This window comes from Myxocyprinus asiaticus, chromosome 32, assembly GCF_019703515.2.
Source record: "Myxocyprinus asiaticus isolate MX2 ecotype Aquarium Trade chromosome 32, UBuf_Myxa_2, whole genome shotgun sequence".
Taxonomy (NCBI): Eukaryota; Metazoa; Chordata; class Actinopteri; order Cypriniformes; family Catostomidae; genus Myxocyprinus; species Myxocyprinus asiaticus.
In genome coordinates this window covers 41,532,108-41,559,893 of record NC_059375.1, presented here as the reverse complement: position 1 = coordinate 41,559,893, position 27,786 = coordinate 41,532,108, and the positions used below count along the sequence as shown (strand labels likewise).

The following is a 27,786-nucleotide window of genomic DNA, read 5'->3' as shown; positions in this document are numbered from 1 at the left end:
CTCCACCAAACTTCACAGTTGGCACAATGCAGTCAGACAAGTACTGTTCTCCTGGCAACCGCCAAACCCAGACTCATCCATCAGATTGCCAGATGGAGAAGCGTGATTCGTCACTCCAGAGAACGCGTCTCCACTGCTCTAGAGTCCAGTGGCGGCGTGCTTTACACCACTGCATCCGACGCTTTGCATTGCACTTGGTAATGTATGGCTTGGATGCAGCTGCTCTGCCATGGAAATCCATTCCATGAAGCTCTCTATGCACTGTTCTTGAGCTAATCTGAAGGCCACATGAACTTTGGAGGTCTGTAGCGATTGACTCTGCAGAAAGTTGCCGACCTCTGCGCACTATGCGCCTCAGCATCTGCTGACCCCGCTCTGTCATTTTACGTGGCCTACCACTTTGTGGCTGAGTTGCTGTCATTCCCAATCGCTTCCACTTTGTTATAATACCACTGACAGTTGACTGTGGAATATTTAGTAGCGAGGAAATTTCACGACTGGACTTGTTGCACAGGTGGCATCCTATCACAGTACCACGCTGGAATTCACTGAGCTCCTGAGAGCGGCCCATTCTTTCACAAATGTTTGTAGAAGCAGTCTGCATGCCTAGGTGCTTCATTTTATACACCTGTGGCCATGGAAGTGATTGGAACACCTGAATTCAATTATTTGGATGGGTGAGTGAATACTTTTGGCAATATAGTGTATATATATGAATATATATACACACACTGGCGGCCAAAAGTTTGGAATAATGTACAGATTTTGCTGTTTTGAAAGGACATTGGTACTTTAATTCACCAAAGTGGCATTCAGCTGATCATAAAGTATAGTCAGGACATTACTGATGTAAAAAACAGCACCATCACTATTTGAAAAAAGTCATTTTTGATCAAATCTAGACAGCAGCCATCACTCCAACACCTTATCCTTGAGTAATCATGCTAAATTGATCATTTGGTACAAGAAAATCACTTGCCATTATATCAAACACAGTTGAAAGATATTTGGTTTGTTAAATGAAGCTTAACATTGTTGTGGAGTTGCCACAGTATGTAATAGACTGGCATGTCTTAAGGTCAATATTAGGTCAAAAATGGCAAAAAAGAAACAGCTGTCTCTAGAAACTCATCAGTCAATCACTGTTTTGAGGAATGAAGGCTATATAATGCTTGAAATTGCCAAAAAACTGAAGATTTCATACAAAGGTATACACTACAGTCTTCAAAGACAAAGGACAACTGGCTCTAACAAGGACAGAAAGAGATGTGGAAGACCAGATGTACAACTAAACAAGAGGATAAGTACATCAGAGTCTCTAGTTTGAGAAATAGACGCCTCACATGTCCTCAGCTGACAGCTTCATTGAATTCTACCCGCTCAACACCAGTTTCATGTACAACAGTAAAGAGAAGACTCAGGGGTGCAGGCCTTATGGGAAGAATTGCAAAGAAAAAGCCACTTTTGAAACAGAAAAACAAAAAGAAACGTTTAGAGTGGGCAAAGAAACACAGACATTGCACAACAGATAATTGGAAACGAGTGTTATGGATCTTAACCCCATTGAGCTTTTGTGGGATCAGCTAGACTGTAAGGTGTGTGAGAAGTGCCGACAAGACAGCCACATCTATGGCAAGTGCTACAGGAAGTGTGGGGTGAAATGTCACCTGAGTATCTGGACAAACTGACAGCTAGAATGTCAAGGATCTGCAAAGCTGTCATTGCTGCACGTGGACGATTTTTTGATGAGAACTCTTTGAAGTAGTTTAAGAAGTTCTGAACATTTTAATAGTAATTTTTCACATTATTAATGTCCTAACTATGCATTGTGATCAGTTGAATGCCACTTTGGAGAATAAAAGTTCCAATTTCTTTCCATAAGTGCAAAATCTGTACATATAGTATATAATTAACACTCATTAATTCTAGTGATTCACTCATGTTAATCTGCTTCACACAGTTGCTTTTTGAATATTTTTCATAAATTATTCATACTGCAGTAAAATAGATTAACCTCGTTCGACCACGCGTCCACATGCGTGGATTTCTATTTTGGCTTCGCTATATGCAATGCATCATTTAATTTTATTTAAAACGACTGATCTCAGTTCAGGAGACTGTTCTGTCAGTAAAAGGTTAAACTATCGTATTTTCATTATAATCAAGCACATTTTCCATTCAAATTGTATCTTATTTAAATTGTATAGTATTTATACATAATGGTAGAATTTGAGTCTTTTAATTAGGGATGCACTGATGTATCGGCTGCCAATATTTATCTGTCAATTATTGACCAAATTAAAAGCATCAGCATATCGGTTATAAGCAAGAAAACACTGATATGAAAAACCGATGGTTTATTTATAACTAATTAGTAACACATTTTGTACAAATTCTGTGTTCAAATTCACAATCCAGAAATATTAATAACCACAATATGTAGAAGGGCTGGCACTTTTAAGAACATGTCATATTTAATTATTTTTATTCTTTCTCGTTCTCATGTTAATGCGGGAAAAACAGCATAAACAAACGTGACAGTTGTGAAAGCGGCAATTACCTATAGGCTAGATCAGTGGTTCCCAACCCTGTTCCTGGAGGCCCCCCAACACTACACATTTTGGAAATCTCCCTAATCAAACACACCTGATTCAATGTTAGTGGAGACTCCAAGACCTGAACTGGGTGTGTTAGAAAAGGGAGATATACAAAATGTGCAGTGTTGGGGGGGGCCTCCAGGAACAGGGTTGGGAACCACTGGGCTAGCTGATGAGGAAACCCATTCAGAATGAAGAATGAATAAAAGAATGAGCTTTATTGCCAAGTGTGATGATATTTGTTTTTATTATTATTATTTTGTGTTAGGAGAAACAAGCAAGTGCACACAGAACATTACAGTGAGACACAGAATATAAAACAAGGTTAGAGTATAAATAGATGTACAAAAAATAGGACATGTAACACAGAATGGTGTGTGTACATGTGTAATATATGTTCAAGGTAGGGGTATGTACAGTTACTGAATTCAAAACGCTTTGAAACCAGCATACTTTGACTTCTGAGATATCAGTATGATATCCATTAATGCTGCATGATTGATTGAATTAAGATTGAAATCGCAATATGGCCTTGTGTGATTACTAACCTTAAATCAGCACGTCAGTCTGCTCTGTGTGAGCAAGCGGCACCCTCTAGCGGTCTGGATGGGATTATCCATTATACTATTATACAGAATTTAACTTTTTATTTTTCCATGATGTGGATGACAAAACTGTGGAATTGCCCAGCATTTGCATAGTATTCATTTGTAATGTTCAATCCTATTCAGTAGCCTTGTGAGTGCGCCTGCCTCCCACACCAGAGACACCGGTTCGAATCCTGTTCACATGGGGTTGAGCAGGACCAGTTACAGTGGTGCCGTGACCCGGATGGGAGTGAGGTTTAGGGGGGTGAGTGTAACGGGAGTCAGCTGGTATGTGATAGCTGTGCGGTATGTGTAAACCTCACTTCCTTGGTCACAAGAGGCGCACTAGCGACTGATGCTAGAGGCTGTAGCCTTTAGCCTCCTCCTTAGCCCGCCCACCTCCCATGCTGGAGACGCCGGTTTGAATACCATTCGGAGCGGGTTGAGCAGGACCGGTTACAATATTAATCATAATGATATCATTTTTAATTATTTTTTCTTTATTTATCTTCTATTTATCTTTCATTGTGGCTCTCCTAAAAATGTTGGACTGTCGTGTGTTCAACAGATCCAATCCATGTTCGATGGAAATGATTTATTGTGAGAAAAGTAAGAAAGCTTTTGTTCCTCTTTGTACATTTTCAAAGCATAATTCCAAAGTAAAATGTCTGGATGCATTACAGTATTGAAAATTTGGGGATTTTTATTAAAAAAAATATATATAGTCACAATGCAAAAACATGTTCCAGGTTCAATACAAGTTTAGCTCGACAGACATTTATGCCATAAGGTTGATAATGACAAAAATATTTTTGACTAGACCCTGTTTTATTTAAAAACTAGCAGAATTCATGATTACAGTGAGACACTTACAATGTCCATCCGTTTCAAAAGCATATCCACAAAATGTAAACATTATACATGTTAACATGATTTTAGTGTGATAAAATCAGGTGTTGCTACATTTACCAGATTACAGTGACAACAAAGTTGTAATACTGGATTTAGCTTTACACTAAAAAGGTTAGTAAGCCATTTTTTTCACACTAAAATCTTGTTAACACGTGTAATGTATATGTCTTGTGGATATACTGCGTTTATACTATAAACATTGTGTATTTTAGGGTTTATGGTTAAGGGACAAGTTGCTTTCAGAATATTCACCCCTATATGTCTCATTGTCTCATCTCATTCCCATCACCAGCTCATTTATTTTTACAGACTGTTCGGCAGTTACACTTCTAGTTTTATTATGTGTTTTATACCTCCTGTAGTTCCATCTTTCTGTGTTCCACCTCTAAGAAACAAGTGCTGAATGTTAATCAGCATTCAAAGTAAATCAAGCCGAGAGAGTGAGGATGTGTGTGTGTGTGTGTGTGTGTGTGTGTGTGTTTGAGAGAGCTGGATTGCTGTGATTGGCTGCCTGGAACCTGAGAGAGAGAGAAGGGGGAGGAGAGAGCTTGCATCCTCCGTTGAGTCTCAGAGATTCAGACACTTTCCATTTGCGAAGGCTGAGAGATAAAACTGAAGCCAGACGGTAAAGACGACACAAGCAAAGCAGTGATCATTTTCAGATCGTGCGTGGATGCGTACATGTGACTCTGCTGCAAACTAAGAGGACTTGGATAAGATACTGTCTTAAAAAGCAGTCCAAACATCACTCGGATATTTCTGGATGGATAAATGGGTAAACGGATGCAAAAAGGAGAGATGTGCTTTTAAAAATGGAGTTTGATCTCTCTCTTGGTTGGCAAAGAACAATACCAATCTAAAAAGCTCAGAATCCATCTTTATCTTAGAAGCAACAGGCACACAATTTATTTGAAGTCTGTCTGTCTTCATATTTGGTTGTTTTTTGTTGGTCCTGGCTCAATTTGGATCTTCATTTAGACCTTGTGGAGGCGTGGAGACTCCTGTATGTCATTAGAAAGACTAGCAAGCTGACCATCCCTGCTTACTGCCAGGGTGTGTTTTGTGAGTGCGTGAGAGTGTGTTTCATGTTTTCTCTGTCTCCGTTTGCCTCATTCCATCTGTCGGTTCCTGGCTGTTCTTTCACACTTCTGAAAGCGTTACTTGCCATCTGTGGCATCGCTCTGTGTGTGTGTTTACGCGTCTGGCCGCTTGCTGGTTGCATGGGCGGTTTGTAGCTTTTAGAAGTTGGCCCGATGGTGTTTAGCTGGTGTGAGCGATTGCTACATGTGTTCAGAGCTCTCTAGGGAAGTATCGTAGATATTTGCATCACCGTAGCGTTTACGTTCATGCATTTGGCAGGTACCGTTATCCAAAGTGACTTTGAGTGCATTCAAGGTATATATTTTGTCATTATACGTCAATCAAAACTACTAGTTGAGTTATAGGAACTCTATAATCTTCATTTTACTCAAGCACACTATTAATTTGGTTCTCTAGCATCAGTGGGTTTATTTTCATGTTCCCCCAAGCAGGATCTCACAGACGGCCGTGTAAATATAACGACCGTAAGCTAAAGTTGAAACTCGATTGTGGTTATTAACTTGTGAATGTCATATAGATGGTCAACGCCTTCCTGTTTTGTTGGTAAATTATTGCAGAATATGTGTCATACTGCTTTCGTAACTCATCATCATCATAGTTGAAATATATATTTAGATATTATTACGACTTATTACGAGTCTCGTGCCAATTATCACGTTTGGTTGAACATTTTAGTTGAAGTACAAGATCAGCGAGATGGCAGATTTTTGCAGGACTTTTGGACCAGAAAAATAGACCTTAATGCTTATTATCCTCAAGAATCTATCAAAGCAGTGGATTGGATCATATTTCTCCATTCGGAAGCTGGATTTTGTTGGTTTTCATTTTTTGTGGCAGTCAACAGGTCTTTGGATTTACCTAATCCCTTTGTAGAGGAAGACGGATTGGGTTTTTACAGATCTGTTTTTCACTTTGAATTCCTTGAGATATTTTCTTGCATTTTTATTGAACTTTTCATGAGAAAGATTGGATAGAACTCATTTCACGTAAAGATAAAGATAAAACTCACCTGAAATCTTGGCCGAAACTCACCGAACTGGAGTCAGTCTTTTCTCGTTGTGCACTACGGTTTTTTCTGGTGTCAAATATGATTGGAGTGAACAGTCTACACTCTGCTGGACGGTTACGCTCACGCTCTCTCTGCTCCGTCCGTTACGGTCGAGATTTCCGCATGATGGATCCGTTCCGTTACCCACGAACGCCACGATCCCGATCTCTTAAACCCCTGGCATTCCCTGACTTCCTAGGGAAAACTCAAGATGGACAGAACCATCCACAAGCTCGCAAGAGAAAGAGGGTATGCTGTTTCACACCACTCATCTGTTCACCTGTCTTGCCCCACTCACCATGTCATCTGTGCATGTCAGCTGACCCAGAGGCGAAATAAATGGCATGGATGGACCATGCAAACGTTTTTCTCCAACTGGCGATCTGACCAAATTCTACATTACATCTACAAGCAAAGTTTTCTTTCTTGTGTTGACATGTTTTCTTTTGAAACAGGAAGTTAGGTGGGACATATCTAAGGGCCTTTATATATATATATATATATATATATATATATAAAGAAGGTTGCGTTAGTAAAAATCCCATTAGTTTTCTCCATAGACTAATTGATTTTTAACAATAACTTATAAACCTTTCAAGACAGACCTACCGTGAGTTTCAAGGTTGTTAATCAATGGTATATGCTTCTGTTGAAGCCACCAGCCTGCTTTATTTCAACGTCATTTTTTAAAAAGCGTATTTAATACTGGGATTCATAGTGAAGAACTTACACTATAGATCCACAGAGAATCAGAGAATCGTGGCAAACAAACCACAGCAAAAGAGCTCTGCAGAGACTGCCCACTTCTATGACGCGCTGCAAATGGCGCAATCGAGTCCGTCTCCCTACACTCTTAAACTAGTGATATATTTGAATATATCTAAATATTTTTGAGTGAAATTAAAATATATTGTTTCAATTAGTGGTCAACCGATATTGGTTTTTCAATGGCCGAAAATGGCCAGTGGCCGATATAAATGCCAATAAACATAATACAAGTTAACAACAGCAAATCAGATGTACACAAAATTTGTAAAGTGAAACAAACACTTATTTCCTTCAATATTTACTCAAATTTGCATGAATTTGAAAAGACGAAAACTTGGAAACAGAAAGTGTTGACTATCCATTGACAAATCTTCTGGTTAATTTTGGAACTGACACATGGGAATGTTCACACTTCTGTTAATCGGTCAAGCGAATACGGTTATCGGCCAATGCCAATAATCGCAAAATGGCCAATATCGGCCGATTAATTGGCCTGGCCGATACATTAGTCCATCACTAGTTTCTAGGGCTGACAAAGTCATATTGCGATTATTTTGAAAAATATTGCGATTTGAAATGCGATTATGATAGACAAATTTTTATTTTATTTTTTATGTTTTTCACATTTTCAACTGATTAAATGCTGCTGGGGTTTTCACACTTGAGTCCTCTTAAAAAGAACCAAACTGAGACTTTTTTTTTTAAAATTCACCCACAAACAAATAAATACATAAACTTCTTGATATTCAAAACTTTCAAAACTTCATATTCAAATTGTACCCATCCACCATCTACCTGTTGTTTGTCCATTTTGTTATAGGGTCTCAGCCATCCTACCATCATCATTAGTTTTTGAAACCCAGTTAACTTGAATATTAGGGATGCTCCAATCAGGATTTTAACATCCAATACCGATCTCCAAATTTCTTTTCATTTAATCGTCCGATTCTGATCATTTAACTTTTTATCAGCAGCTCTGCCAAAACTGGTTATATGTAAGCTTTCTGCTCAGTGTTTTGTTCTTGTATTATTATTATGATACCTGTGCCTGGCAGAGACTGAAATGCGCAGATGAAAATAAAAACCGCTTCACACAGGACGTGGCAGTTTAGCGTAAATAAAGCGCTTAGCGCATGTAAGCAAACGAAACCAAACTCTGAGCACTTCTGCTACTCTAATGAGATGCAGCTGTGAAGCACAGAACCACTGTGAAAACACTGTAAAAATTCTCTAACTTAATATAGACTGGACAGAGCAGCGCAAATAAACTTTGAGGTGAGCAGATTTAATAATCGCACAAGGTCATATCGCAATTTGGATTTTATTTTGATTAATTGTGCATCCCTACTAGTTCTTGTACTTCAAATCAACAACTTGAAATAGTTTTAAATTTTTCCAATGTTTTTAATTTCAATTACGTCTTTCGCAATGCTTCATAGGATTGTAGGTTATTCCCTTAATAAAAACGTTAAGTACGCAGTCTTGTACCTTCGTCTTTTTGTCCGATTTTCAAAATGATTTTTTGTTCAAATCAAAGTTTGTAATGTTGTGACTCACCTCGGAGCTGGTGTGTTTGGGTCATGGCTTTAGCATTCTTTTATGGAGGATTTTATTAAATCCCTATGGAGAAAATGAATGGGAAAAATACTTCCGGAACCAAGACTACTTTAAATTTTAAATGTGTATTCCTGCTAAAAGTTTATTTTGACAACTTTTATGAGTACTCTAGCATACAGTTAATAGGCATGGACTTAAAACCACTAAACACACATTTTGGTTTCATGGGGTCTTTAGGAAGACTTACAATATTCTCTCTTGATTCTGTGTATTTGTGTTTATGAATTATGAAGGGAGCAAGTCAACAGAGGGTCAGTTATATTTGTTGCAGAATTTGTGTTTGAATTTAACATGCATTGGGAGATGCCGTTTGTTTTGTTGAAAGAATACATTTGCTCTCTGAATTCTAATATATGTTTAGATTATTAGCTTTTAATGCTGAGGCGTCATTTTTGTCATTTCCACATGAAAGGACATGCAGAAGTAATCATCCATATTAGAGATGCTAACACACACACACAAACACCAGACTTGTCAAAGGGGTATTGGGTCAGGTGACCATGTGAAAGTATCTCTAACTGTTGTTTCCGACCCCTATCAACACCTGTCAATCATGCACATGCTGTCACTGAATATAATGGCTATATTTCATTCTGCAGGTCAGTCAGCATGGTACACTGATCTGCTACATTACCACAGCATGCGTCTGTGACGCTGAAGCTTTACAGCCGTAGTACTCGCAGCCACCTCGTTTACAGTGATGATGTGTCAATTACGTGCTAATGTGCAGCAGGATGCCAGACACACATTAGCTAACAGCCTTCTGTAAAGGTTTTGTGTTATTAAGCCGTTATTCAAAAGAAAATAAATGCAATATGTTTTTTGCACTTATGTCACAATGCACATTGTTTCAAAACAGCTTTACAGAAAATCATGCTTAAATAAAAATAGAACTAAAAAAATAGTAAAAAGATAAAGTATAGAATATAAAACTAGAATAAAAACGAAAATAGAATTAAATAAGAGAGAATAGAATAGAATAGCATTTACAAATGCTAAAAGAATCTATTCTTTGTTTAGGTTCGGCATTTTCATTGTAGAGTTAAGTTATTGCTTCTCTGGTATTGATTAAGTTGACACTGTATTGGTATTGATTACTCAGTTCTACACCCAAAAATGGCATTTATTTGTGCAAATATGGTGACTGATCGAATGGGATGTTTATTTTGGGGTTTGTGTCATTAGTAAGTCAGGGACTGATTAGGATGATATATGATGCAACCTGGACGACATCACCCTCTGACACCAACACACACACACACACACAGTAATTTACAGCTTACGTATGTGTGTAACTGACTGCTCTTTCTTTTTTACAGGCGCTGTACAACTCTATAAAAAATGAAAAGCTGCAGTGGACAATGTAAGTGTGTTTTTACCTCATCTATGATTTTGGAGCAAAACTACAGGTCGAAAAAATGACCTTTGAAAGGTGGCAGTATCATTATTTTTAATTTAGCACAGAGATCGGAAGGTCTGTTACTAAAATCAGTTGACTTCAGCACCTCTTGTTGCATTATATGCCAATGGTGTGAGTCCAAAAATGGAAAAAAAAATAATAATAATAATTTTTGCTCCAAAATCATAGGTGAAAATATAATTTTGGTTTACTCAGTAACTATAAATCTGTTTGGCATTTAATATTTTGGCTTTCATCAATATTTATGTTTATCTTCAGGAAAAGTATGAACTAAATCAAAAATTGCAGCCGGGGAATTTTGACATGGAATAACTCCATAAAAGATTAATCGAAACAAATCAAACTCTATTCAAATCATGGACTAATTTTATTTTTCTGATATCCCTTACAGAAAAGAAAAAAAAAAAAGACCAAGGTTTTAATACTCAAGATTTGTTCAAATCTCCAATCTAAGTATGAGCACTGTTAATATTGATGCCTAATATCTGTAGTAGCTATGATATTTTGGCTATTTTGAGTGATGTCATCACTCAAAACAAAACGCTAAATAGTCCTAAATAGTGGCATCTAGTAGAAAGTCTATGGATTTTGGTATTTTGAGCTGCGTATGTGTGCAGTGTTTTCTTGAAACAATAGTGCGTCACAAATGGCTTTTCTGTCTCTACATTCACACTCACCAATTAAAGACCCTGGCTTTCTGAGCACCGTTGCTATGGTGACGGCTCCATGGATACCGCTGCATAGTTACCGCTCGTCTCCATTCTGCCAATATGAATTCACCCCCTCTCTCTCACACACACAGCTAACCTACAACACTCATACATGTGTCCATGCATACACCAGAATGCTCTGTAAAGGGTCACGTTTGCATCTCGAGTAAAGGTGAACTTACAGATCTTAAAATAGACACATTTGTCCCTAGTGATCGAAAAAGGAGTGAAATGCCAGTCCACTCGCCTTCTAACAAAGTAATAGTTCATCTAAAATTCTGTCATCTTTTACTCGCCCTCCTCTTGTTCCAAAACTGTGTGACTTTCTTTATTCTGTGAAACACAAAAGGAGAATGTACAAGCTTCTGTTTACAATTCAGTGAAAGCATACATTGACTAGGGGCTCCTCAAAAAGGTCAAAAAAGCACCATAAAGGTACCAGAAGTAATCTGTATGACTTTGCATTTAAAGTGCATTCAACCTGGTGCCATAGAATCACGTCATTTTTTGTCAAATTATTTTTACATGGCTCGATGGACCTATCATGGCAGTTTCCTGGTGAAATGAATACTAGAGGCACAACAACAACAATGACTTTTATTCACTTTCACACAGATTACGAGTAAAAAGGCAGATTATCAGCTCATAAATACTTACTTATTGCTCTTTCCTTACTCAATGCTATCTTATGACATCTAAGAACTTTTACTATTGTGCATGACCTAATTTATCATTTGCATAATCAACTACATTTAAAAGTCATTCAAGCATGATCAGATTGTGCGATTAGGTTGATTTAAAACTCGATAGAGCATTAACCTTAACCTCATCTGTTTGGGAGAAAATTTAACTCACTTTTAGTGCCACACAGTGGATATTTCACCTCGTAACTGCCACAATATGTGTAATGAACCATGCTAAGTCATTTTGCAAAACTTTTATCAGGCTGATGTGAAATAAGTTCTGTGCCTTATATTTCAAGTCTTCTGAAGCCATACGATAGTTTTGTGAAGAACAGACCAAAATTAAGTTATTCATTCATTGGATGCACTTTATTACACCGATTCTGTTTAATAAGCCGACAACCTTTGTGGTCATGTAAATGCACTGAACAGCTTTCCTTTATCGGTGGGAGGTCATAAACGACTTTAGAATGAACTAATCGACACGGATAGGTTTTTGCCCATTACCACAATTTTAAGTTGCATGCCTTGACCATCTGACTGCTCATTCTCCAGCTTATTACATGACTACTTGCCAAATAAATAAATAAATGGACATGAATTATTGATTTGCATTGAAAATTTTATTATGTAAGAAGAAATAGAGTGCAGAGTCTCCAGAAACTGTTGAATTCCACCTTTGGTTTGCATTGGAGGTTTGTTGGTGGTTATATTGCAAAAATGACCATCTGACTGCTCATTATCCAGCTTATTACATGACTACTTGCCAAATAGATAAATAAATGGACATTAATTATTGATTTGCATTGAAATCGTTATCATGTGCAAAAATGACTGTCTGACTGCTCATTATCCAGCTTATTACATGACCACTTGCCAAATAAATAAATGAATGGACATGAAATATTGATTTGCATTGAAATCATTATTATGTGAGAAGAGAGTGTGGTGTCTCTAGAAACAGCTGAATTCCACCTTCGGTTTGCATCAGAGTTTTGTTGGTGGTTATATTGCAAAAATGACTGCCTGACTGCTCATTATCCAGCTTATTACACGACTACTTGCTAAATAAATAAATAAATGGACATTCATTTTTGATTTGTGTCTAAATTATTTAATTAGCTTGCTTGAAGAAATTGCAGAGTCATACGAGAACTAGGAAAGATGACTCGCAATACCCGGGTGAAAGAACAGTTTATTCCCGGATCTGCGGTCATTATTCAGAAATATCAGACCACGATTTAGATGGTGTGATTGAGCAGTCAGAATAGAGTATTCCAGGGAGATGTGTTATAAAATGTTTTAGAATGTGTAAGTAAATATAGCTGTTTATTGAATATTGTTATATTGGTGATTTAGATTTTGATAGTTCCTTTTAATTAAAAAAAAAAAAAAAATCACCATTTTAAGAGTTCCTTAAAGCTATAAAAAAAAAAAAAAAGAAAAAAGGTTTAAACCAGCCTAAGCTGGCTCAATGGTCTTAGCTTGTTTAAGATGGTCACCAAGCCTGGCTAAGCTGGTGTTCAGCTGGTTTAGCCAAACTGACAAGCCAGAGTCCTACCATGACCATGTCCCCTAATGGAATGTGCCCTAAACCCCTCTAAACCAGCTATAGACCAGGCTGACCTGGCCCAAGAGACCAGCTAAAGCCAGAAAACCAACTTTAAGCTGTTGTTTATGCAAGAATTTCAGCGCAAGTACATAAATGTTTGAGAGATATTTAGAGATATATTTTTTAGCTATCTCTCTAGGTCATACTACTACTACTTTTTTTTGTCTACATTTTCCTTCTCTTTCATCTCAGGTACGGATCTTTTCATCTTGTCCCGTACGGTGTGTGTGTGGAGTAGTTGGGCGAGTGTTGAGTGTCATTAGTCTCTCAGTGTTTCATAAAATCACGACAGGCTGCTAGCGTCTCGGGAGCACCATCGGTCCTGTCGTAATGGCCATGGCTAAATGTATTCTCAAGACTGCATTTATTTTGTTTCCAGCAGTCCTTCTCTCTCTCTCTCTCTCTCTCTCTCTCTCTCTCACACTCTCACTTTTGTGCTGACAGTTACCAGGCAACAGGCTAGAAGTTTTGCGCCCATGCTCGATATGAGTGATTGACCAATGTGTTTCACCCATTTTAAAGCAGCACACCATTTTTTTCATTTCGTTTCATAATCAGTGTTCTCACTGTGTTATAATGTTAGAGATTATGGGCAATTCCAATCGAAAGTGATCATCCCTATGCCCTACTCACTATGAAAGACAGAGCTCTTGATGAGGGCACTCTGAAGGGAACGTGGCATTAAAGTTTAAATGTAGACTTCACTAAAAGTCTTCTGAAAGGGCCCTTTATGAAAAAAATGAACTTTCTTTCTTTTGTTTGGAACGACCTTTCGAGTGGCGTCCTCTTCGCGAAGTGCCCTTCAAGGGTGCAAAAATGCCATTTGTTAAACACCCTATCACAAGATGACCAATCTTGTCTGACAGATGCTGTATCAGAATATTTATTTATTTTTTTTAATTGTAATGTGAGATTCAGTATGAGGTTTACAGTTGTTGACATTGGACAGACACTGAATAAGAAAAACTTAGAGCTAATTTAGAGTTCTTACAGTTTGTGTTCTTTGGGGAAGAATCTGTTCTTGTGTGTTGTTCCTGGAGTTGTAATTGATGGAAGAAGTTGGTAAAGGTGAAATAAAAGCCAGTTGAAGGCATTTTGAACTTTTTGAGGCGCTATAGCTCATGATATCCTGGCTGGTTTCTGGCAGGGACTCTGGATAGCTGCTCTCCCTAGAGTAATATCACGAGGACTGGACAGCAGTATGATGAGCGACTCTCCTTTCTCTGGAAATGTCTTTCAAAAAGGAGTCTTTTAACCTGCCTCAGATAATAAATGTGTGCGTTCACAAGAGATATTACACTTTTTTCAGTCTTGGGCAGTGAGAGACCTCATAAAACCGAGCTTATTAAAACATGAGAGTGCACAAATTATAATGTTCCTTTTTCTAAGTCCACTTACAGTGTAGTAGTCTTGCACCAAAAATAGTAGTTATAAAGTTGTTTATGGCCATGGTCCACCCTCTCTTTGACCCTGACAATTAAATAGGCTGTTTTGTATCTACTGTACTTTGCCTATGCAAACGACCTCTGTTAGGACTGGCTTGCCTCTGCATACTGTCGTTTATCAATGTGAGTGGTCATGTTAAAGTCAATGTGAAAAGCAGTTTACAACCCATTTTACTTCTGTAATCTGATGTATTTCCGAAAAAATGTAGGGTGGGACTTAATTTTATTAAATCTGGATTTGGGTGAAAAGCCGCCTTTTTGCTGAGCGTGTTTACATGCACGCTCTTAGACCGATTATGCTTAGTAAGCCAACAACGTGTGTGGTCATGTAAAGGTCTTAAACAGTTTTCCTTTATCGGTGTAAGGTCATAAACGGCTGATTGACACAGGTAGATTTATGTCCATCACCGCAATTTTAAGTTGCATGCCTTAACCGGTGTTCTTACCGGCTTATCCAATGTGCGCAGGTGTTGTGCGCATGCCTGTTTAGATTTTGTCGTCAGAAGCAGAGAATAGCCCATTGATTTGCCCCTGATGTATTGTCCCAAGCCCCTGATCAGACATACATTTAAAAAATGTTAAATGACTTCGACTTTGTTTGTCAGTAGTCTATCTGTCCATATTGAAAAGCAATGGCTGCTGGCTGTGGTAGATTATCACTTGCGTTCATTCAGCTCCACGTCAGCTGTTCCAGCCAGTAGGTGGGACTGTTGTCACTCTGCAGGTTTCAACAAACCATCAGTGTTTCAAAGATCTGATGAGGTAATATACATGCAAAAGTAGATACTATCTACTGTTCAGCGAAATTGAGATCTTATCTCTGACATATGCTTAATTGTGAACAGTTTACAATGTAACCTGGTAAGTTTAAGATATAGTTTGAACTTTGACATTATTTGGGGGGAAATAATCAACGTTATTCAATCAAATATGTTAAAACATATATAAACACATGTACATAGTAACGGAACAATGTTCTTGTAAATTGTAAAGAGCTAGATATTAAAAAGATTTGATCTATGTTTGATATAGCCAGCTAGGTAGCTGTCTGGTCAGTTACTGTAATGTTACTTACCTAATGTTGGGCAAATCAGTTTTCCTACTAACTATTTTTTATTTATTTGTTTGGGGGATTTTTTGTTATTAATGCAATCTTAATGTACATTAAGATGTAACATAAGAATTAAAATACCAAACAAATAGAGTGCGAGGAGTGCATTCTTGCCTAAAAATGTACACTTATAAATGAAAACTTGGACAATACATGTATATGAATTTCTGATTTTTCTTTCTTTTTTATTATTATAAAAATATAAAAAATATTAATACAAATGTCAGATACAATTTTTTTCTGAGGCTATTTACTCAAACACATTTACCCCCAAAACAAATTATTCATCATCTTATCTTTGTCAAAAAGTTGTTGTTTTTTCCCCTTAATTTTGTTAATATACTTAGAAAGCATACTATTACAGGGATAGCATTTGTGTAATATTTTAAAAGAAATCTCTCTAATTTTATTTGTCAATACATTTATGGGTAAGAGGCCAAACCAGATTCCAGTTGACCTCATAAATACAGTATCCATCCATTGTAAAGTATATGCTGTAATAGTTTTTTCTATTGAGACAGTTATAAACAAAGTGGTTATTAAACTTGTCATCAGTAACAGTGGTTCCTTGAACTGAGAACTTCTTCAAATTCAAACACATTGAATCAAACAGAGTTTGCCTTCCTTTGGAGTGGCCTCAAAATTCTGAAAAATGGAAAAATAGTTTAGCAACACACACTTTCTATGCTTGTGTGATTGTGTCATAATTGTTTATCTTGTTTTAAGGATTTATATATATATATATATATATATATATATATATATATATATATATATATATATATAATATTTTTGCAGTATACCTTTGCTCTAAAAGTTATGCTTTAACATGCATTTTTTGTCAAATAATTCATCATACAATCGTGTCTGGTAACAGATGCATGTAAAGGCAACAAATAGCATATTAGCTTGGCATAAAGCTATATGTTCACATGACAATTTACACAAGGTTAACTCTTTCTGCTGCTCCAAACTTCAAAACCCCACAGAGTGTCCACAATGATGTAATTTTCTGATTGGATGTGGATTCTCTTCATAGAATGAGGCAGAAAATATATTATTTGTAGCTTTCTATATGTTGGGGCCTGGGTAGCTCAGTGAGTAAAGATGCTGACTACCACCCCTGGAGTCACAAGTTCAAATCCAGGGTGTGCTGAGTGACTCCAGCCAGGTCTCCTAAGCAACCAAATTGGCCCGGTTGCTAGGGAGGGTAGAGTCACATGGGGTAACCTCCTCGTGGTCACTATAATGTGGTTCGTTCTCAGTGGGGCGCGTGGTGAGTTGAGCGTGGATGCCGTGGAGAACAGCGTGAAGCCTGAAATAATGCTTCTAAGTATTTGAATTAAAGTAAGTCATTGGCATTCATTTCCGTGCTGACACACCTTATTTCTATGCAAACTAGGTTAATTTTGGATTGTGTTTTATTCAAAAAACTCTGCTATTTGCTTGGCGCAGTTAACATCATGCTATTACCGCCCGAGGAAAGCAGACGGTAATCTGAATTTTGCATGAAAGATATAATTGTTTGCATTTTCTATCAATCATGGCATGCAATAATTTATCAGATAATAAACAAACTATGGAGAAGAGTCTTATAATCTGGCATATATCCAGATGCGCAGGGTGTGGTCAAATACACTTTTGGCATGTTAAAGAGATGCAAATTGCATTCAGCACAGAGCTTGCTGGTACGTGTGCACCATTGCCTGATCTGCATAATTATTTCAGTGAATCAGGCGCTTAAGCAACGCAGACATCGCATTCAGTTCAACCTTAGTGATTCACCCACTCAATTGTTCATAACATAACACCTTAAATACCCTTTTATTAACCCTGCAGTAAGATTGCACTGGTATACAGTAATAATTTGGCATCTAAGCTCAAGTTGCTTCTGTGGTGAATCGTGGTTGCAGTGAGCATCAGACCGCTGGTAGCAGATTTGAGCGAGGAACCCGCTGGGAGCAGCACTTTACTTCCACACTCTCTCAGTCGATACCGTCTGCCTCACTCTGGGGGTTTTTAGATCGGTGGAGAGAAAGAAAGAGAGAAAAAAAAAAAAAAAAAAAGAAGACTTATTCGCTCTAGGCAGCAGACAGGCCCAAAATATCACAGTCCGTAAAAGGGCCTGTATCAGAACTCGCCATCAAGTCCCAGATTCTTTATTGACAATTCTTTAATTATTTCAATACATTGATCTCTTTGCAAGTACTTTAATCATTCCAGCCAGTCCATTGTGTAATATCATAACAGATGACACTGTGTAACACAATATTTTATTTTATTTATTTTTTATTCCTGGGTAGTAAGTGTTATTTCCTATTTGCTTATGCCTCAAAAGTATAGAAAATGGCTATTATTCCCCACAAACTTTGCTTTTGTGGCCATGACAGTGATATTTTGAAATGTACCTATTTCCAATGAGAAAATGGGAAATTTGTATCTTTTCGTTCACATAAAGTCAGAAAAAAACAACATATGAATCCAAGTTAACATGCATTTATACTAAAGTAATATTCAAAACTGTGCTGGTCCATAATGGTAACAAGTACCCGTCTCTTCCCCTGGCTCACTCGGTGCACCTCAAAGAGGATTACAACAGCATCAAGACCTTGCTGGACGCCTTGAAGTATGATGAGTATGGCTGGGAGGTCATAGGAGACTTCAAAATGGTGGCATTCCTGATGGGTCTCCAAGGCGGTTTTACTAAGTTTCCCTGCTATCTTTGCCTTTGGGACAGCAGGGACACCAAGGCGCACTACCACAGGCGGGACTGGCCACAGCGGACCAAGTGTTCTGTGGGGAGGAACAACGTCAAGTGGGAGTCACTGGTGGACCCCCGGAAGGTGCTGATGCCACCACTGCACATCAAATTGGGCCTTATGAAACAACATGTCAGAGCTCTAGATAAGGAGTCGGCAGCCTTCAAGTACCGTCAAGACTTCTTCCCTAAGCTGTCTGAGGCAGAGGTCAAAGCCGGTGTCTTCGTCGGACCACAGATAAAGAAGGATTTTGGATTCATATGTTGTTTTTTCTGACTTTATGTGAACAAAAAGACACAAATTCACCCGTTTTCTCATTGGAATTAGGTACATTTCAAAATATCACTGTCCTGGTCACAAAAGCAAAGTTTGTGGGGAATAATAGCCATTTTCTATACTTTTGAGGCATAAGCAAATAGGAAATAACACTTACTACCCAGGAACAAAAATTGCGTTACATAGTGTGATCAAAGACACAAGTTTTGACATTTTTTGTCACCTTTCTCATTTGTGAACGTTTGTTTAATACTTTATTTCATAATTCCTCCATCAGTGATGAAGAGGAGTTGCGCAAGTCGTTCTCAGAGTTGGGTGAGCATCGGACAGAGCCAAACTCCAGAGGTGTGAAGGGGTTGGGCAGTGGGTTAGTCTCGCCGTCTGGCGCGCTGCTGTACAAAACCGGCTTCCTGGTGCGGAAGGTTCATGCCGACTGTGATGGAAAGAGAAGTGGGTGTTCATGTCCCTCCAACATTAATATTTTACAGTACATCAGCACATCTGCGGTCTAGAAAAGACATTTCTGGGTCATAACAGTTATGATGAGTCATCATATATAGAAATTAAATTGTAGAAGCGTTTTTTTCATATTAAGGGAAGTTTTATTTACTTTCGTTTCACTGCTTAAAAAAATAATAATTAGTGACTATTTGCTTTAGGTGCTAACAGATATTTGGACTGCGTAATTTATGTATTTACTGTGCTTAAAATGGTTAAAATATATATAATAATACTATTTATGTTATTGTACCCTATACTAATTTATAATAATATATGTTTGTAAACTTCATACAAATGCCGGTACAGTGTGTTTAAATCAAAAACTGTTTAGTGTACACTCAATTATTGATATAGGATACATTTTACTGCTTAAGAAAGGACCATTTACAGTTTTGTTACTGGTGGTGTTTTGTGTTTTTGTTTTGTTTTTGATGCAGCACCTCGTGGGAAAAGAGGGTGGAAAACGTTTTATGCTGTGCTTAAGGGACTCATCCTTTACCTGCAGAAGGTGAGCTTTCTTTCTTTCTTTCTTTCTTTCTTTCTTTCTTTCTTTTTTGCTTCCTTTTCTTTCTTGCTTGCTTTGCCTTTTCTTTGTTTCCTCCTTGCTTTCTTTATCTTTTCTCATTTTTCTTTGTCATTCTTTTTTGCTTCACTTTCTTTTTAGTTTTTCATTTGTCCATTCATTTTATTTCTCTTTCATTTAAATCTTTCTTTTTTCTTTTTCTTTTCATTCTTGCTTGCTTTATCCTTCTTTCTCTTTAGTTTTTTCTTTTTTAGTTTTTACTTCATCCGTTCATTCCTTCTTCTCTATTCTTGTTCTTTATTTCTTTTCTTTCTTATTTGTTCTTGCTTGCTTTTATCTTTCTTTTATTTCTCTTGTTTATTCTTTCCTTCGTTTCTTGCTTCCTTTTTTGCCTTTTCGTTCCTTGTTCTTTTGTTCGTTCTTCCTTTATTTCATTTATTTATTTTCTTTTCTGTTTCTTTTTCTTTCTTGCTTTATCCTTTTCTCTTATTTTTTCTTTCTTACTCTTTCATTCATTGTTTCTTTTCACTATACTTTTTCTTTCTTTTCTCTCATTTGTTTTTCTTTCTTTATTCTTTTCTTTCTTTCTTTTTGAACATATGAGCTAAAAGCTTACATCAGCTGATTTTAGTAATGTCTTTCTTATATATATATATATATATATATATATATAAATAATGCCCACATCTGCATAATTTGATGATATATTTAATGAGAAAAGTGACAATATGATCAATAAATCTGTAACTTCAGCTGTAAGCGTTGCCTAGAAGGTCGTCTGTGATGATTGTATTGATTAGTTAATTAATTGTTTTTCAGGGTGAGTATCGGCCAGATAAACAGTTATCTGATGAGGATCTGAAGAATGCCGTGTCCATTCATCATTCTCTGGCAATCCGAGCCACAGACTACAGCAAACGACCAAATGTGTTCTACCTCCGGACAGCAGACTGGAGAGTCTACCTCTTTCAGGCCCCGTAAGTTCACAAAATAAAAGTGAAAAGTAAAAAAAAAAAAATCATGCACCAGGTCTTTATGGGGTGATATAGACTTGGGTTTAAACATCTGGGCTGATAACAAAAACCTCGTAGGTTCAAACTTTTAAAGAGACCATCCATGCACCATCGCCTTGTGCCATTTAGTAATAGTTCCAATTACTAAATCACCATCACCATTGTGCCAAGGAATAGTTCACCCAAAATGAAAATTCTGTCATTATTCACTCACCTTCATATCCTTACAGACTTGTATACTGTATACAAAACACTCATGCTGTCCTGTCTGCCATGTTTCTGTGTGTGTGTGTGTGTGTGTGTGTGTGTGTGTGTGTGTGTGTGTGTGTGTGTGTGTGTGTGTGTGCGTGTGTGCGTGTGTGTGCGTGTGCGTGCGTGTGCGTGCGTGTGCGTGCGTGTGCGTGCGTGTGCGTGTGTGTGTGTTCACACATATTCCAGTCCCTCTGGAGAACTCACACTGCTCTAGTTGAAGTTTGTCCCAGTTTCAGCTCTCATTGCTTGTGCTGGAAATCCACTTTTGTGTGTATGAGTGTGTGTGTGTTTTTGAACTTTATACACATTCTCAGTCGACAAGACCTGATGCTTCACTGTTTTTATTTAACTTGTATTAAAAGGCTGTTTAATGATTTAGTTTGTTTGTTTAGGAATGCTGAACAAATGCAGTCTTGGATTACACGCATCAACACGGTGTCAGCCATGTTTTCAGCCCCGCCCCTCCCTGCTGCCATTGGCTCACAGAAGAAATTCAGTCGACCGCTGCTGCCAGGCTCCGCCTCCAAGCTGTCACAGGTCAAACTTTATTTTCTTTACAGTAAAATGCGAGTGGCGTTTGCTTGTGCGTAACTCGCCCCCGCGTTGCTAAGGTGTTGCAATGGGGTTAATAGGGTGTTTTTTAGTGCATCATTTTGGGTTTGCCAGATGATGATTTTAATGATATTCTGGTCCCTAGATATGACTTTTTTAGACTATTTTAGACTAAACATCTAACGTATTACAATTGGTTTGGGGCGAGTTGCATGCTTAAGTTTAATACTTCATGTCAAATTTTAAGTTTGGCAGTGGTAATAGTGATCTTTGCTTAAGCAAGCACCATATGTCGTATGTGACACATATGAGTCATACGCATATTGCACGAACAAGTGTTTATAAACCATAAATTATAAAGTGCGTGTATTTGTGTAGGGGGAGCAGGTACATGCTCATGAAGCTCGATTCCGTTCCATCTCCACTGAACTCACTCAACTGCGCTCTTATCCACCCGACCGAAAGGTAAAAGGTCGTGAACTTGAGGAATACCGACTGAGAGAGGAATATCTAGAGTTTGAGGTATGATGATAAATATTTACTATAATACTGCTTATGCATATTATTTTTAGTGCTGTCAGTCGATTCAAATTTAGAATTGAAATTAATCACATTTCTTTTCCTGTCAAAATGCAATTATTTCCTTCTTAGGAAAGAAAACAAAACAATATGTAAAAATAATAATGCTTTATTTTTTATATTTTTTATTTTATCCCCTTTTCCCCCCCAATTTGGAATGCCCAGTTCCCACTGCTTACTAGGTACTCGTGGTGGCACGGTTACTCACCTCAATCCGGGTGGTGGAGGACAAGTCTCAGTTGCCTCCGCTTCTGAGACCGTCAATCCGTGCATCTTATCACGTGACTCGTTGTGCATGACACCGCGGAGACTCACAGCATGTGGAGGCTCATGCTACTCTCCGTGATCCACACACAACTTACCACGCGCCCCATTGAGAGCGAGAACCACTAATCGCGACCACGAGGAGGTTACCTCATGTGACTCTATCCTCCCTAGCAACTGGGCCAATTTGGTTGCTAAGGAGACCTGACTGGAGTCACTGAGCACACCCTGGATTCCAACTCATGACTCCAGGTGTGGTAGTCAGCGTCAATACTCGCTGAGCTACCCAGACCCCCAATAATAATGCTTTATAAACATTTTACAAACAAAGCCTTCCACAGTATAAAGATAGAAATGCACTAAAATATCACCAATTTACACATTAACTTGGACACATTTTTATATAGCATGTGAAACAGATGCAATATGCTATATAAGGTTTCACACAATAGTGTGCTACATTGTTGACATATGACCTCATGTGTAATTCAGTAAGAGACTTTCAGTTTCATCTCGAATATAATGATAATGAAGTTTCTCATAGTCATGGAAGACTTGGACCTACATTATTAGGGAGTTTGAAAATTGTGATTTCCAGATCTGGAAAAGTCACAGAATTTAGTAAAATTGCAAAAATTTTGAAAGTTTTATAGAAAATAAAAACTACCTTGGTTATGCTCAACAGCTAGAAATTGTGCTTTGTGAATGCAGTCTCGATAAAAATTATTTCAAAAAATCTTTATCTGGTAATTATTAATTACGTCATTGAAATTCATTAGTCAAAAAGTGTGTGAAACCTTGATATATTTGTGTAAAAATGTCTTAATTCTTGGCAGTCCAATCAAAAAATTAGTCAAGAAAGATGGAAAAAATCATGGTCGATATTACTTCCAGTTCATTCCTCACTCTGGAAATAGAAGGTCAAGTTGGGGACTTTGGTTTGTGCTCTGTTGTATACTACAAATTTTGACAAATGTAGTTGGTCATCCAAGTATTTCATGCATAAAGAAAATATCCATACTATGCACAGTATACATTAAAAAATACACACACACACAAAAAAAATAGTAATGTATGATTTGCAGAAATAGGAAGAGTGGTATGATAGCATCCCACTCTTTTGGGTTTGGCCTCTTTGAATTAATTTTCTTATATCCTTATTTGTTTTTTATTACTGTTTTATACTATGGGTTTTAACCATTTTGTTTTCTTATTCTTATTCTGTTATGTGCAAGTACATACACTGGTGGCCAAAAGTTTGGAATAATGTACAAATTTTGCTCTTATGGAAAGAAATTGGTACTTTTATTCACCAAAGTGGCATTCAGCTGATCACAATGTATAGTCAGGGCATTAATAATGTGAAAAATTACTATTACAATTTGAAATAAATGTTCAGATCTTCTTAAACTACTTCAAAGAGTTCTCATCAAAAAATCCTCCATGTGCAGCAATGACATCTTTGCAGATCCTTGTCATTCTAGCTGTCAGTTTGTACAGATACTCAGGTGACATTTCACCCCACACTTCCTGTAGCACTTGCCATAGATGTGACTGTCTTGTCGGACACTTCTCACGCACCTTACAGTCTAGCTGATCCCACAAAAGCTCAATGGGGTTAAGATCCAGAACACTCTTTTCCAATTATCTGTTGTGCAATGTCTGTGTTTCTTTGCCCACTTGAACCTTTTCTTTTTGTTTTTCTGTTTCAAAAGTGGCTTTTTCTTTGCAATTCTTCCCATAAGGCCTGCACGCCTGAGTCTTCTCTTTACTGTTGTACATGAAACTGGTGTTGAGCGGGTAGAATTCAATGAAGCTGTCAGCTGAGGACATGTGAGGCGTCTATTTCTCAAACTAGAGACTCTGATGTACTTATCCTCTTGTTTAGTTGTACATCTGGTCTTCCACATCTCTTTCTGTCCTTGTTAGAGTCAGTTGTCCTTTGTCTTTGAAGACTGTAGTGTACACCTTTGATGAAATCTTCAGTTTTTTGGCAATTTCAAGCATTGTATAGCCTTCATTCCTCAAAACAATGATTGACTGATGAGTTTCTACAGAAAGCTGTTTCTTTTTTGCCATTTTTGACCTAATATTGACCTTAAGACATGCCAGTCTATTGCATACTGTGGCAACTCAAAAACAAACACAAAGACAATGTTAAGCTTCATTTAATGAACCAAATATCTTTCAACTGTGTTTGATATAATGGCAAGTGATTTTCTAGAACCAAATGATCAATTTAGCATGATTACTCAAGGATAAGGTGTTGGAGTGATGGCTGCTGTCTAGATTTGATCAAAAATGACTTTTTTCAAATAGTGATGGTGCTGTTTTTTACATCAGTAATGTCCTGACTATACTTTGTGATCAGTTGAATGCCACTTTGGTGAATTAAAGTACCAATGTCCTTCCGAAACAGCAAAATCTTACATTATTCCAAACTTTTGGCCGAAAAAAAACTTTATTAGGAGCAAAATTTTTGATGTGGTGGAAATTTCGCCACAACTGCGGGACATTTTGTATTTGTATTTTTTTTTTTTTTTTTTTTTTATAGAAATAATTTGTTTAGATGATGTAATGATTGAAAAATTAAACGTAATAATTTGTATTTTTATAATGTACATTCATAGTTTAAGATTGAAGGTCTGGGTCTGGGACAAGGCAAAAATAGTCAAATCTGTACATAAAAAGCATTTAAAAAAAATGCCAAAAATAATTGATAAAGGCCTAGTAAAAAGTTTCTGAATCAGTTTTAATATGACATTTACATTACAAAAAGAAAAATGGTGAAATTGTTTTGTTTTCATAAAAATCAACCCCTGGGACATGAAAGTGCCAAAAGTTTTTTTTTTACCAATGACACATCCCTGATAAAACCTTGTCCATCCTTCAACTTCTCAGAAAACACGCTACGAGACGTACAGCATGCTGCTGCGGGCGAAACAGCGTTGTGTCAACGATGACCTGTCTGTGTTTGAAGCCATGCTCCTAGAGGAGGGCGCGTTACAGAGAGCTCAGTCCAGTCCCACCTTACAAGACAGCAGTTTGACCTGCAGCACCCGAGACGGGCTGAGCCAGAGCGCCGCTGCCGACGCCCAAGACGCTTCCGGTAACGGCTGCTCGCGCGGTCAGGGCCAGAGACACAGTTACCGTCAGGCCGTTCGTAAATGAGTCACCCCCGTAGCGGACAGGAAGTTTGCTGTACTGGAGCGGACGTGAGGTGTGCGTCCTCCTGCTCTGTGTGCCGTCAGGAAGTGCTCTGTGACTCTGTGATTGGCTGATGAGTGGGTGATGTCACAATACAAGGTTCTAAAGAGTCGGTGTTGGGAGAATGTTTTTGGTATTCCGCTGAGGAGCAGGGGATGTCGTCAAATAAAAAATGCAGAACATGTGCCATCCATCGTTTGGAAGCCATATCATCGCACACTTCTAAGGCACTTCAAATCTGGGCCTAAACATCTTTGAATCTCTAAAACATGTTATTGTCAAATGGTTTTTTGCCTTTCATAGACAGAAACAGCATGTTTTTGTTTGTTTGTTTGTTTGTTTGTTTGTTTGTTTTACCATACCTTTGGTAATTTTGCTCCAAAGTACTAAAAAATGTCACTTCTAGCAATATCTAAAGGGTAATGTGATATAAAACACAATGCATCCATATAAGATCTGTGTATTTTATGCAGAAAAACACAATGCTTGTTATCTGTCTTATGGGCCTCTGTTTTCATGTGGTGTTTTGGACCAGTACACAAACAGATAAAGTCTTCAGAACTATCAGAACTAGTAAATTCCTCATGATTCGTTCTTTTAAAATAATGCACATGGACATCATAGTTACCTAATAACCTTACAATCGATCCATTTGCTTTGCAAAACCCTGTTTTGCCCTAAAACTTCTCTTGCACTGAACACTGCAAATAATCTATTTCTTAAGGAGTATTTTGGTCTTGTTTTCCAGTAAAAATATCTAAAGATACTTAAAACAACAAATATTTACTTGAGAAGCAAAATTGCATAAAATATAGAGTACATTTTTGCCCACTGGCAAATAAGTTTTTTCTTGTTCTTGTTTTTAAACATAAACCTTTCAAAATGTTATTAGAATTATACTTAAAACAAGAAGAAAAAAACAACAACTACGGAGCCCCTTAGAGGACAAGAAGTGAATTTATTTTCTGAAATATTTCACAAAACATTTTGCATTCCCTCACTCTAGCTTTATCCATCCCTGATGAAAATTAACCATCGTTTTACTACAGTAGCCGTAGATGAACTATGGTATTTCTAGTAAAATCATAGTATCCACAAAATGTACCATTGTTTTACTACAATAACCATATTTTAACCATGACATTTGTGGTAAAACCATAGTAATAATAGAGGAAAACCTAAACTGTGGTTATAAAAATCAGTCATTCTGGGGGTGGGGGGACATGGTTAATTTTACTAACACTATGGTCCCACCAGAAAAAATAGTTACATGGTTAATGCAGATTAACTATAGTGCAACCATGGTTCATTTTTGTAAGAGCATGTTTATATAGTAAAAGGTTTTTTTCAAAATGGTTATGAATTTTAATACAGTAGCTCTGGTTTTCCTGTATTATTACTATGAGTTTACTACAAATGGTTCAAATATGGTTACTGTGGTAAAACCATGGCAAATGTTGAGGTTACTATAGTTTTACTACAAATATCATGGTTCAAATATGGTTACTGTGGTAAAACCATGGTAAATGTTGAGGTTACCATAGTTTTACTACAAATATCATGGTTCAAATATGGTTACTGTGGTAAAACCATGGTGAATGTTGAGGTTACCATAGTTTTACTACAAATATCATGGTTCAGATATGGTTACTGTGGTAAAACCATGGTAAATGTTGAGGTTACCATAGTTTTACTACAAATATCATGGTTCAAATATGGTTACTGTGGTAAAACCATGGTAAATGTTGAGGTTACCATAGCTGTACTACAAATATCATGGTTCAAATATGGTTACTGTGGTAAAACCATGGTAAATGTTGAGGTTACCATAGCTGTACTACAAATATCATGGTTTAAATATGGTTACTGTGGTAAAACCATGGTGAATGTTGAGGTTACCATAGTTTTACTACAAATATCATGGTTCAGATATGGTTACTGTGGTAAAACCAATATGGTTACTGTGGTAAAACCATGGTTAAGTTTCGTAGTGGATTGCGAAGGAACACAGAACTATTTCAGAAAATAAATTCCCTCACTGTCCTTAAATGAGCTCCGTATACAGTATACAGGTGATAAAAAATAAACTTAATTCACATTATATTCTCTGAAAACACGTATTAATATCTTACACAATTTTGTTTACCAAGAAAATGTAACTTGTTTTAAAAATGTTCAGGCATTTTTACTGGAAAACGACAAAAATACTGATTAAAAAGGTGATTTTTCTAACGATACAGTAAACATAG

At 37.3% G+C, this 27,786-nt stretch overlaps 1 protein-coding gene across 1 annotated transcript in view; it reads left to right on the top strand.

Moving 5' to 3' along the window:
• LOC127423608 (PH and SEC7 domain-containing protein 1-like) overlaps nucleotides 1-27,786 on the top strand; it is a 76,165-nt gene that overhangs the window by 24,929 nt on the left and 23,450 nt on the right. Inside the window, exons 7-12 of the mRNA XM_051668061.1 lie at nucleotides 9,950-9,993; nucleotides 18,924-19,096; nucleotides 19,585-19,655; nucleotides 20,490-20,647; nucleotides 21,328-21,472; nucleotides 21,866-22,009. Of these exons, the coding sequence (XP_051524021.1) occupies nucleotides 9,950-9,993; nucleotides 18,924-19,096; nucleotides 19,585-19,655; nucleotides 20,490-20,647; nucleotides 21,328-21,472; nucleotides 21,866-22,009 (735 nt within the window). The remainder of the gene's footprint in view (nucleotides 1-9,949; nucleotides 9,994-18,923; nucleotides 19,097-19,584; nucleotides 19,656-20,489; nucleotides 20,648-21,327; nucleotides 21,473-21,865; nucleotides 22,010-27,786) is intronic.